Genomic DNA, 13,336 nt, shown 5'->3' on the forward strand with positions numbered 1-13,336 from the left:
AATGCCTCTTACGAATTTTCTGTTTTCAAGGCTCTTGAGAAATTTAGAAACAGCTATTTTAAATTGTGTAAATATAAAAGGAAGATTAAAGTTTATTGTACAAAATGATCCAAGAAATAGAAAAAGTTTGTTTACGCACTTAAGTAAATTGAGGAGACTCGGATATCGTTATCTGTTTCGCGATCATTTGTTTTTCTCAGAAAAGGAATTGGTCAGCCTTCCTGATACACGCTGTCTTATTGGGTCCTCGTGCCTTCCTTGCGGTTTGGTCTACAAAAACTCAGAGGGAAATAATTTTTTCGTCCTTTTAATGAAATTATTTTTAAAATCATTTCAGTCAAAAAGTTCACCATTATAAAAAATAATCAGATAAATTATACTTTTTATTTTTTTGTGGGTACATTTTATACATTCATTATAAATTATATACAAGTTAAATCTTATCTTAATTTATCATTCATAATAATTGACGATAGAGGCTCTATAAAATAACATACGTTGCTAAAATATAAATTGCGAAAAAGGCATGGTGATGTTGTATCACCAAGTTTTTGTGCACTGAAAAGTATATCTAAAAAACAGGTGACATTATTTAAAGACAAGGTAAAAATTTAACAGTTATGACGTTTCCGGTAAAGGTTGACGTATGTTAATTACAATACGTCTTTAACATTCAAAAGTCACATTTAGCGCCAAAACTTTGACTATGTTTTAGAGTCGAGACTTAGTATGTAAATTACGGTCTAAAATTAGAAATATTAGCGTGTTAAATCAATTTAAAAGGGCATTAAAGATACACATCTAACGACCTTGAAAATTAAATATGAGACGGTTGTCTGATGGCGACGTGCATCTCGTTCGTATTTTCTCGTGAAAAAAATATCATATTTAATGAGAAATAAAGTTCTTTAAACATTATGTCAAATTGTTTTTTTGACATACGAGAGTTATAAGTTCTCTACTCATGACTGAGTCCCATACTCTTAGTTGTTTTAAGTGGATAATTTCAACTGTCTACATAAGAGATGTTTACAAAATCTTACAATACTTAAAACCTATTTTGCAACAAAAAGCTTAGTTCAAGTATCCGATCACGCCGCATGCAATGGAGGGTCCAGATGTACCAGTAAGCGCGCTATCTTCAGTGCTGGATCTGCCATAGTCATCCTCGCTCTTACTTATGGCTATGGACCGACCCACTACAGACCTGGGACCGGCTAATGATATCAGATGGTCAATTATCTTCACGTTCAATGTCTCCTCTTCCGCCTTTATGTTGCCAAGGTCTCCGACGTGCCGTATGTTGTCACGGGGTCCGCCGTGACGACCCTGGTGAAGATTTTAAATAAGTTTCCATAAATCTGGTGAAATTTGCGATTCAATTAAATACTTTCCAAATTTGTTTTCGAAGGAGTGTTATTAAATTTTCTTAGTGTGTAACTTTCTTTTGTTGTTTTTTATTTGAGCCTTACTTTATGTATTAAGACACGACCCTTTGGACTGATTCATAAGATATTTGATCATAAAGCACATATTGTCGTCGCTCAAACGTATTTGCGTATCTATTATCTGTAGGAGATTTTTATTTAACAACGAGATTTAAATTTTCAGAAAGTATTTACAATGTCATTAACCCACAAAGTAATTATAAGAATTATTAAATAGAAAAACAAATCAAATTTAAAAAAGTTTGGTCCATGAGACACTGGAACCTTAAACGCTGGCAGAATTAACACTGCGTGTTGAATTTTATACTGAATATTTTAATAATTTTACTAAAGAATACGTAAGTTTTTTTATGAAATTTGTTGGGTGTTATTTATTAGGCATGGGCAATGCTGCAAGGCTCTCAAGGACCAGTCTTAAAATTATTATCAAATTTTTATCCCGAAGAACATTAAGTCGTATTACAAGCTACTATTTGGAGATTGTAATAACTTACATAGTATGCAATAAAATGCGGTCCAATATCCTGACAGTTCTCATTCACAGCACCAGATTGGTGGATGTGCAATCCATGTAGACCAGCAGATAGGCCGGTCACGTTACCCTCGATAACCACAGGACCATTGGGAACCACTTGTCTGAAAACCAATTCCCCTGTGACTCCGGAATCCTGGTCGGCTTTGAGGTAAGCAATTGCCTGGAGACCATAAGACCTAGGGTCCTAGAAAACAAAATACATGATTAAAATAAACTTTACTTATAAAATAAATTGGATTGATTCAAGTTTAAAATAAGTTTGATTCTCATTAATGTCGAAATCGATAATAGGTTCTACAAGGGGAAAAACTAAACATTATAAATAGCGATTACAGTTGGTGAGTGCACAGGGAGAGAAGCAGCGCATTGAAGCAGGAGATTCTAAAGAGTGTTCGGGCCGAGCTGTGCAGTACAGGAATATTTACGAGAGCCTATGGTATCTAACCAGCGTGGGATTAAGGGAGGGGAGGGGAGGTCTGGAGGCTTCGGGGCAACAAAGGGGTAGCCATGCCCTTAAATTATTTTCCAAATAAGATTTTTTCTCAGTCGAGATTTTAATAAATAATTTGTTGTGATACCCAATAGATTCTTTTAGTATAATAAACATATAATATAAATAAAGTTTTATGATTTCTGTTAATATTTAAGTTAAGAACAATATAATCATGTTTGTACAAAGGTAACGGTAAAATAGCGATTATAAATATGAAAAGAAAAGTTGTTTACTAGTCGAAATTTAAAACATTTTTTAAATTTTGTACCTATTGTGGGGGGGCTTTTTTTTCTACTTGAACATTTCGCATAAGACTCAGTAATAAATTGGTGCGGGATTCAAATCCACGACCAATACACACAAGTTCAACATACACTACAAGACACAAAGTATTGCCGTTTGCGTGTTAGTAATTATACAGCAAACATCTTCAAGGACTATAAAACAAGTGAACATGAGAATACAATAAATTAATGTTTAATTATTCTTCAACAATCTTTGAAATTAATTACAATGTCGGAAATGTGACTTCATAATTATATTTTATTCTCGTAATTACTTAACTTATATAAACTTCCTGAATACCATAGTTGCTTTTTTTAATAAAACAGAGGCAGGCTCATTTGATGTTATACCTTTCAATACCTGAAGGCTCGCGTGGGCCTTTTATGAATCGGCTCTTTTTTTTTTGAAAGATTTGAGAAGAAGAAGTCGATTGGAATATGACACCGGACACGTCCTATCCATGACACGTACGTTAATCAAATAGAGGATAAACACATACATATTTGTCATTATAATTTAATAACATCACAGTCAAATTAGTTAACAACTGTTATGTGGTTTATTTGATTTGCCTATATTAATAGATATATACAGTAGCTAGTAGATAGGTTGCAGGATATATAGCATAACAAAGTAAAAATAATAATAAATGTAAAAAATCTACGCTGTATACTATTATTTTATTGTCATAGTTGTAAAAAAATTATTTAGGGGTTTTTATTTATTATTACCTCGAGAGGCTTGGTTTTAAGTCTACACTATAAAAAAACAAAGTTTCGATTGTGGTGAATCAATATTTAAGTGCCTAATGCGAAATCTTCAAAAAAAAATGTTACTAAATAACAAAATCATAGAAGATGTTCGACTATACCAATTCGTCCCTCCCCTCAAGAAAAGAGGGTACCTTTTTAGAAGAAAGAGGATTCTTAAAAGGGCTAGTAACGCTCGCTAGCTTCCTGGCATGAATAGTGCCCATGGGCATATCACTTAACATCAGGTGTCTAAACTGCCCGTTTGCAGGATATAAAAAATATATGTGAATTTAAGTTCAGAGAGTGCCACGTTTCATGAACCTTGAGATACCCATAAAGTTTTTATTAAAAGCAGAATGAGGAAATGAAATCTCATCACGAATTCGTAGAGCTCGTGATTCAATCAGTGCGAAACTGTTTTTTTATTGTAAATTTAATTCGTCGATACATAACGGGTGTAACAGAACTCCTAATAGAGACTAGAATAATAAATATGTAATAAAGAATAGAGAATTTCTATTCTTTCTAGATCACTGTTTCTTCAGGTGTAAATTATATGTATTTGTGGTAATCTAGTTTTTAATCCGCCCAAATATATTTATTTATCTATTTCTTATAGTTTTAGAAACAATAATTCTTTTTTTTTAAATTTACTTTGACACAAGTCTTTCAAGGAAAAAGGAAATAATAATAGTAAATCTGTAAGTAAAGATACTTACAGTTTTTACTATTATTATTTCCTCCACTATTTTTATTATTACATCCTTTTTTTTGCGTCTGAAGCGCAATCTAACTGTTGTGGTCTGAATGACCAGCGCTGTGGAACCAACTGCATACAACCACAATACACACACATTGCACACTTGAAAAGTAAGAGTAAGAAAAAATATCTTTCCATATTTTTTGTTATTTTTCTTTTTTTTTTCATTATGTGTGATGTGTGTTTCGTTATTAAGTATACGGAGCCGTAAATAGTCGCAAAGGTGTCTTGACAATATCATGACATGTTTTCAAAGTTATTAATTATTTACACTTAGATTCTATAGAGAATAACATCAAAGGCTTTACTGCTATTACTGCAAAACTCTTCTCTTCTTTGGTTTATTTGATTTGCTAATGTTGATATTCTTATAATATATTGATATTCTTATAATAATCCTTATTATTAATGTAGGAGCAATGGTGTTAGTGTCAGATGTCTTTGTCATTTTTAATAACATCAAAATTAGTTCAAAACAGTTAAGACGAATGGTTCATTTAATTTGTCACTGTTGCTAGATTAATGGTCGATAATAATAATGACTCATTATAGTTTAATAATACTCACGCGTGTCAAATCAATTTGTTTTTCTGCGCGATCGCTGGGTGATATCGGTCCACCGAGGCCCTGCAAATAAATCTTGGATTGTCTTTAATCTTTATAGAAGTAATTTGGATTAATTCATATATATAGAGCGATGTTATGATGTTATAATGAACTTAATTCACACATTTGTTCAACTGAAATACTTTATCAACCAACCAACATGCAGAATCTCAAATAAATTCGATAATCTAAACTTGCAAAACCCATAAACCCATATGAAAATTCCTTCTAGAACTACAAAAAATTTCGCAACGCAGTTCTTAACGTAAAAAGTTGTGAGATTCATGTAACACCGAGTCAAATAATTTAGTCCCTACTTTTTTAAGACCTTTTGTCTTAAGTTATGACGTAATTAGCTAACCTAATATACTAAACATATGAATATAACAAATATTTTCTTTCTTAAATTTCGTCGTTAAAACGTCGACACAGATTTGTCCTCTTCTATCCGTAGGCATGGTGGAATAGGAGCACGCACATTCTCGTGGGAGCAACACGCAAATACATGGTCGAAATAAATAACATCACCGCATACACGAATTCAAGTACGACCAGTCACCATAAGTAGCACCCGTTCACGAGTATGATGCATGGCCAGCCATCGGCTACCTCGCCATATTTTAGGGACAGAGAGACAACCCGACGCATTACCATATTAGATTACTACGTAATTATTATTTACGTAATATGCAATGTATATTATAATTATTATGTATACTACAACTAACTAATAAATAATTTCCCTTAGTAGTTAGTAAATTATATTATTATACAATATATATAAATGTTTATCGTGAATGCTGAAAAGAATGTGAAACTGTCAATGATGTCTTTTTATAGTATTTTATATTATTATTTTATTGATTTCTTCCACTCAACAATAATTATTTATATACCTTTACAATATTTTTACGTAATGTTGAGTTGTTGACAATTGCGTAATAGCAATAAAATAATTTAAACATAAGTAATAAAATACTGCAATGATAATTCGAAAACATTTTTTTACACTAGCTGAGCGGCAATAGTTGATTTGCCTTATATTACAGTACTAATATGATATCGCAGAAACTGGGGTTTTAATTTATTAAAGTTATTTATTTATTAAAGTTTAACATATCATACATATAGGTCTTAATCTAAGGAATATGTTACAAACTCTTTTATCTAAAATGTATGACAATTTATTCATAACAAATCATAATAAATTTCTTAAGTCGCTGATAGTATGGGTGTCTATATGTAAAAATCCTCACATAACTGAAGGGTTAAAATTAATGGTTATCTATGTGTATGTATTTAATTGGCGAAACATAAAAAAAATAGGAGGCATTGGGAGTATAAAAATAATGGTGACCTACTGTCTGGGTTTAACTTAAACGAGTCAAAATAACTTTATTGATGAAAGGGATAAAGAAATGGGAAGAACTACACTTAAGAATATCAGAAAAGAAGTTAAATTGATTCTAAATTAAAGATTAAAGTTGGCGCCTGGTCCCGGTGACCCTTGATCTGGTGTTTTCCTCGCTCAACGAAAAAGTATCGCAATGCAGCGAGGAAATGCCGCCAGGACCAGCGCGAGGAAATGCAGGATGGTGCCAGTGACCAAAGTTTTTATTATAATTTATGTTTAATTATTTAACTAGGAAGGTTTAGAAAATTGGAAATATGTACTGTACATTTGATTGTTATAAATTATTGTTATTATTAATTCGGCAAACTTAGACCGTTATACTGCACGTTACTAATAGATTATTCTAAGAAAAGTTCAATGACCTACATATTTATATCATTTGAACACTAATGCATTAAAAAAACATCGCAAAAAGTCTGGCGTCCGGGCAATTTGCCAGTGACAATCGCTTTTTAACAGACTTCAAAATACTTAAATTGATTCTCTATTGAATCTATATTTAAAAAAACGTGTCGAATAGAGTCTATTAGACGTTTTTTTTTAAATAAGTCTAAAATGGACGCGTTTATTTAGATACATTAATTTTAAGATGTGTTTTTTATGCAAGCGTGGTCTCGCATAAAAATATGTATTTTGAATGAGTGTTATTAAAACAATTAGGTAAGTATTTACAAAAATACATCCACTGTCCTTTATGTAAGCCAATATGATAATGTTGAAAATGAAAATGAATTTAAAAAAACACCCAGAACCAGAAAAACACACAGACACCAGTTTAAAATAATCCTTTTATGAGGAATTGAGAATTGAATATGATCAGCTAAAGATGGCTACCAAAGTGGAAAATATTTATTCGATAAATAATAACCTGTCGTGTGTACGTATTTGCTCTTAATTATATTATATTACTGTACCTGAGATAAAATGTCAATAATGAATAGTGCGAAAAGTTCTAGAAAATTCTGTGATGTTAATTGCTTGAAAAATAAAAAGGTGATCTTAAAGCTTTCAGATTTAAATATTGAAATTCAAGGATATAATCGCCGTATTTACTAAATTATTTTCGCCTTTACTAGAGCATTATAGATGACCAAGACTATTATTTACTTTAACTGTGAAATGTCAGAAATACGTGATTTGTGGGAAAATGATGTAAATTTAAGCCGTCATGGGTGGCCATAAACCAGATAATTGCAAGCCAGTATTGATACTCATGTGAAGATAAGCGTAGAAATGGCACTTTTCTTATCATATATAAATCTATACCACCCGGACCTTAAGAGCAAAAATATATAACTTACGTAAAGATAGGGTTCCATGATAACTTCGTAAACATTGCTCTGGTAGTCTTCTATTGCCGGTAGAGCCTTAATAATTAAATTTCTGCCATAGCCAGGAATACCTTCAACTGTCTTGCCATTTAAAACCGAAATTATCCACAGTAACTGGCCGAAAAACACATGGAACCTTAAATTCATTATAAAAAAAATCCCGCGTAATTCAAATTTGGAAGCTTTTAAGACGTGCCGACTTTGCTAATGGCTGTCAAGCAATGATTCAACATACGGAATAGTGTATAAACAGTGTTTTTTTTTCGTTTGATGAGTACGTGAGGACGGTTGTCATTAAGTCTTCGTGAGGAGCCAAGGCTCTGTAATTGAGAAGCGTGACGGTATAATAAACGTTTCGGCACGGCATCTGTCGAGTATATTTGATTAAATATTTTAACAAACAACCCCTCGAAAGAGACAAGATTCAGAAACGAAACTTTGTACTTTTGTTTTTTACCGTTGTTCTATAAAAAAAAACTTAGCCTGATTCTCGAACGGTAGGTGTTCTGGATTTAGACATACGGGATTTGAATCTCACTTTGCGTAGCCCATGAATATAAAACAAAATATGTAGTAATATATGTAATTGTATGTATGGATGGATATATTGAGAAATTTCTTAATGTATGTATATATATGTTTGTACAAGGCATGTGTATAAAATAAGGTCCCGCACTACAAGAGTCGGGGATATTGGGAAATTAAAAAAAATCTCTCTCTGCGTTTGTTGACGGGGAGGAAACCAGAATGTCGTAAAGGATGGTAGGTTACCCACTTGCTTATGAGGAAATAAGCAATGAAAAGATTCTAGATTTCTCGCAAAGTTAGGAAGAGTTGTAGTTGGCGATACAGCAATTTTAAAGTCACTACGCGTTGGTAATGTTTTACTGTTTAATGAACTGTATGAGAAACTTAATATGTATATACGAACAAGACAGGTCGCCATCAGCCGTCCCAAGTTTAGTCTACTAGATTCATTCCGACATGTATCTTTTAATGCTTTTTTGAGAAGTGACAATATTTATATGAATTATAAATTGTAAAGAATGTTTTATATTTATTAGTGATTTTGTAAAGAAATTAATTGAGGTTGAGGCTGACGAATAAAAACTACAATAGGTACTCAGTGAATATATATTAATAAGATTTTTAATAGACAATATTTTCTAGGCTGTATGCCTGGGACTAGTGCTAGACAGTTTACTTCTAATTAATTTATGTTTTATATTAATTACTTATTACTTCAAATATGCTATATTTATTTAAAAAAAAGTGTTGTTTGATTTTTTGCTTTTTTAAAACGGTACAGAGAGTTTTTTTATGCGGGCTTTTTCTCTCGGCCTACACCCTCTGTCTTCTTTGCCGATGAGGGATGCCTACAGGTTCAAATTTAATGACGTGGAATAAGTGATACCTGTCTATCTTATGTTTCATAATAAACATATTTTTTTTTTAAATTCTATTGTATGTGTGTATGTCGCTGAACTCTAAAACGGCTGGAACGATTTGAATGGTTTTTTTTGTATGCGTCTGTGTTAAATTAAATTTGCAAATCCTGCTGATTCGTACTTTCATACTTGAAATATTATGCCGGACAACATCATATAAATAACATACGGCTGAACATTTTCATAATATGACATTTAGGGTCTGTTTCACAATGTCCGTCATGAAATGCGAAGTATCTTATTCGGATTTTTTATCTTTCGAATAATTTATGTGTTGTATAGCTATTTGGTACTTTATCCATACATTGTGAAACAGGTCCTTAATATAACATCTGAATTTCAGTATCACGGTCCGGTAATGACCTAGTTTTGACAATTATGTAAATTAACTTATTTAAACAGATGTTTCATAGCCGCTCTTACTATGCATTACATTAATATAACGACGAAGTAGAAACATTATTATTTGTTATAATTATATCTAAAGGACAGTGAATTAGCCGATTTAAGCAACCATTTACACTTAATTAGCGTCTCTGAGTTATTACGTGTGGATAATGTTAACTTGTGTTCGACCTTTAACGGTACGAATCATGATAAATGCATCATTATGTTGTTATGATAATTGTTTTTGTTAAATTCAATTTCATGGTTATTTCTAAGGCGTGATCTTTCTAAAAGGAGTTACGCTTATGGTAATTTTTTTTAAGTTCTTTAGGTATAGGCAACTTTTAATAAACATGCACACACAAAAAACAAGACAAAACAGTGTAATTTATTTCGCATTTATTCTTATTTATATCATTTACGCATATCTCCTATTATATACTCAAAATAACTCAAAGTAACACAATGCACACTTATGAACGTCGAAAAAGAAATATACATTGAATGCGCCTATTTTTACATAAACTGCCAGTTCTCAAATCAAGGGCGTAGAATGGAAGAAAAGAACTGGCAATAAACTCTCCGTCACTCGTTTTAATCGCCAAGTTTTTTCTTTTATCATACTAAAGGCCTATTGTTGCGTTTCACGACTGTCAAATAGTGAAGTAAGTAAGATACTTCGCGTCATGAAACGCGAAGTATCTTATTCGGAACTTTTATCTTCCGAATAATTTATGTGTTTTGGTACTTTATACGTTGTGAAACAAGCCCTAAAAATAAAGAGTTTTTCAACAACATTAAAACTGCAATAAAACCTTTTTTCTCAATAAAAACCACGGCGTTCAATGTCAATTATCAATAATGTCAATTGTATCAACAAACGTAAATAAAAACATTGCAATGGTGACCTAAAATGAACCGAGATTTTGTCTACGACAATCAGAGTGACCGATCATCAGCCTGGATTAGAGCTGGGAGTACTTTGAATAAGTGGCTTTGGGGTGCTCTGTGCTGTGGTGTTCCAGGTGTACCATGCTACTTCTGCTCCTGCTGTGAGAAGAATGATGATGATAGAGAGCGACCCAGAGTTAATCGTTAGTACCAAATTATATGTTTAAATTATTTAGAATATTTAGCCCACCCGTGTGTGATGATATTAACATTAACCAGAGATATTAATTGAAATACAGAGGGCATGCCATAAAACCATTGCAATTTATTATAAAGCCAGAAATTTTATTTGCAAAATAGATTACGTTAAATAATATATTTTGAAACTTAAAGAACTTTACTACTTTTGAACTTAAATAACTATTATGATAAGCTATGAGCTTCTACATATAAATCATTATGTCTTTGTCAGTCAGATGTGGACATAGCCACCTCGATTATAAAGCAATATGGAATTTACAATATTCTAAAATTATTTAGAATCACAGGCATTAATTTTTTTTTGTATATATTTATTATTTATAAATATTTTACAGACATTTTATAAATATTTTATTATATTTACCTATATATATAATTTAATAATATTGAACTAATGGGGATTTTTGAAATACGCGCCCTGGTCTGAAAAGTTTCAATTATAAAAGTAGCAGATTTTTTCAAGTGTAAGATATTTATCGGCGTTGGAGAAAAAAAATTACCGTCACATCTTTCGGTTACGCGCCATCATTTTCTTGTCACTACCACGGTTCATTCGAAGAGATTCGAAGCCATTAATAACAAGAATATAAAATCACGATAACAATGAGAGTAATCATTGTATTACAATTAAATTTTAATTTTTTTATTTTATTTAGAAATTTTCTAATTTGACTTTATTCAACCAATTTCTTTTGTTGCAAAGTTGCATATAGTAGATCATTTTTGGAATAAGAAAGTCATAAAGAAGTTTCACTTACGTGTGTACACGCACATATTTTTTTAAATAGGTTTTTAACAAAATTCTATAATTTTTACGTACTTAGAACGACCAAAACAAATTAAAATTCAGAGATGAGAAAAAAATTTAGTAAATTCTAAATTTACTAAATTCTATTTATAATAATAAATATGATTCTATTTATAATAATAAATAGAATTTAGATGCGTCTTAGGGGATGATAAAAAATGACAAGATTGCTTACAAAATTCTCGCAAGAGCAAGACTACGCCATCCGATCGCAACTATCAGGAGATCCTTTTCTGAGGAGAACGGGCAAGAAATTCAGCAAGTTTTGACCGTAAAATAGAGATACTAAATAAGATTTAAAAATCCATTATTTTTTAATATACCTCCCTGTAATATCTTAAATTTGTCCAGGCTCACAATATATATCTACTTATATATTTTAGAAGGAACTGCAACAGCCGAACGAATGTCCCGTCCACACCGTCCCCACGCACCCAGAAGTCGAAAATCCACCCCAGAAATGTTGTCAGCAGTCCGATGTGCCCTTTCACAGCTTCAAGGTGAACCGGCTCCACCTTTACCGTCCAGAAAGTCTAAACACGCACCGGAACCAGGGTGAATTAAATTAAAATAAAATTTTACGCCTGACAGTTTTTTCATTACTTATTAATGTATTATTGCTGACATTATACATCAGGCGCTTATTAAAAATATATTTTGTGTTATTATGTCTAAGATGATATAATATAGATGATAAATCTAAATATATAAACAAAAGTTTGTCAGTGTAACAGTGTTATATGTGGACGATAAAGAAAAATCCACCTTTGCATGGGATTTGATCGCATGACTACAGAATTAGGCTGATGTCACATGCCCAATACTGCTCTTTAGTTCCATAACATTAATCACTCACTCTACTTTCTACATCTTATCAACAAGGCTTACAAGTCTGTCGCGTAATGATTTGATAGTACATATACTATCAGTGGTATTGAATGGTGGTTTTGTGTTGTGTTTTTACTAGTTCTCGTAATTAACAGTGTTACAATTTGGTAAGTGTAATTTCTAATTACATTTTTGTCGTTATTTTTGTGCGAATTATTGTATGTTTGTTTATGTAGAAGGTTGAATAAACACATATTTAGCGTTAAGTTAAATTTAGCATATAATTCTGAATTCTAATTATAATATATATAATTTCTATGGTCGTTTAATTGACATAGATGAAAGAATGTCTTCTAATCAGCGTCAACCTTATAATATTTTTTTAGTTTTGACTGAATTCATCATAATTTCGCACAGTGGTATATATCATTTAAAATCTTTTAAAATAAAATATTATCTAAAAAAACTACCAATATCGAATACTCACTATAATTTACAATAAAAAACGTTGGGTCCCGGGAAGAGAATCATTAATTTATTTTTAAGTTTTAGGTTGAGTTCCATTATCATTGTTTGCCTTCCTTTACGCGAATGACAGATTCATTTTTTAATACTCTTTTTATATGATCATATTTTTGACATTAAAAAACCAGAACAACCCTTAATCTTTGCCTAAGATTTCTGTATCTGCTTCGTTATATTATTTTTCTAAAAGGCAAGTAGTTTTCATATCCCATGGACACTTAATGAGTGTTGCAGTTGCTTGAGTTGAGTTTATTGTTTTTCCGTAAGCTCGTTTGCCGCCCTACCTTATAACAAATAGTGTAGCCTTCTCTGCCTTACACGGTACACCGTAACATGTATGGGGCTAAAGCATGCCGGTTTCCTCACTATGTTTTCCTTCACCGTGTGAACAATTATTAAATGCCCAATTATAAAGAAAAGTCAATTGGTGCACAGGCGGTATTAACGACCGACGACATATATACAACATAAGGAATGAAGTTCCTATTACATTTTTTTCAATAAATAATAATTATAATTTTGTATTAATTGTTAGTAGACGTTTATAATAAAATACTATATAAA

At 31.6% G+C, this 13,336-nt stretch overlaps 2 protein-coding genes across 3 annotated transcripts; one reads left to right on the forward strand and one right to left on the reverse strand.

The window, feature by feature from the left end:
• Nucleotides 1-370: 370 nt before the first annotated feature.
• Nucleotides 371-7,863, reverse strand: LOC111002158 (superoxide dismutase [Cu-Zn]). 2 transcript variants are annotated; one of them, XM_045629129.1, is made up of 4 exons: nt 7,595-7,862; nt 4,841-4,900; nt 1,943-2,167; nt 371-1,329 (listed from the first exon to the last, which is right to left on the reverse strand). In XM_045629129.1, exons 1-4 carry the CDS (start codon nt 7,769-7,771, stop codon nt 1,075-1,077), a joined length of 717 nt encoding a protein of 238 aa, XP_045485085.1. In that variant the 5' UTR covers nt 7,772-7,862; the 3' UTR covers nt 371-1,074. The 2 variants fall into 2 exon arrangements, with proteins under 2 accessions (XP_045485085.1, XP_045485086.1); XM_045629130.1 differs by lacking the exon at nt 4,841-4,900 and having other exon boundaries at nt 7,595-7,863.
• Nucleotides 7,864-10,372: 2,509 nt separating this feature from the next.
• LOC111001572 lies at nt 10,373-11,994 on the forward strand. Its single transcript, XM_022271504.2, has 2 exons — nt 10,373-10,553; nt 11,803-11,994. Exons 1-2 carry the CDS (start codon nt 10,373-10,375, stop codon nt 11,976-11,978), a joined length of 357 nt encoding a protein of 118 aa, XP_022127196.2. The 3' UTR covers nt 11,979-11,994.
• Nucleotides 11,995-13,336: the final 1,342 nt, after the last annotated feature.

This window comes from Pieris rapae, chromosome 8 (assembly GCF_905147795.1).
Source record: "Pieris rapae chromosome 8, ilPieRapa1.1, whole genome shotgun sequence".
Classification (NCBI taxonomy): domain Eukaryota; kingdom Metazoa; phylum Arthropoda; class Insecta; order Lepidoptera; family Pieridae; genus Pieris; species Pieris rapae.

Coding starts and splice junctions, on each gene's coding strand:
- LOC111001572 (XM_022271504.2), top strand. CDS start 10,373: ATGAACCGAGATTTTGTCTACGACAATCAGAGTGACCGATCATCAGCC. Junction 10,554..11,802: donor AGAGCGACCCAGAGTTAATC/GTTAGTACCAAA, acceptor TATATATTTTAG/AAGGAACTGCAACAGCCGAA.
- LOC111002158 (XM_045629129.1), bottom strand. CDS start 7,771: ATGAATTTAAGGTTCCATGTGTTTTTCGGCCAGTTACTGTGGATAATT. Junction 4,901..7,594: donor TCATGGAACCCTATCTTTAC/GTAAGTTATATA, acceptor ATTTATTTGCAG/GGCCTCGGTGGACCGATATC. Junction 2,168..4,840: donor AACAAATTGATTTGACACGC/GTGAGTATTATT, acceptor TTTGTTTTCTAG/GACCCTAGGTCTTATGGTCT.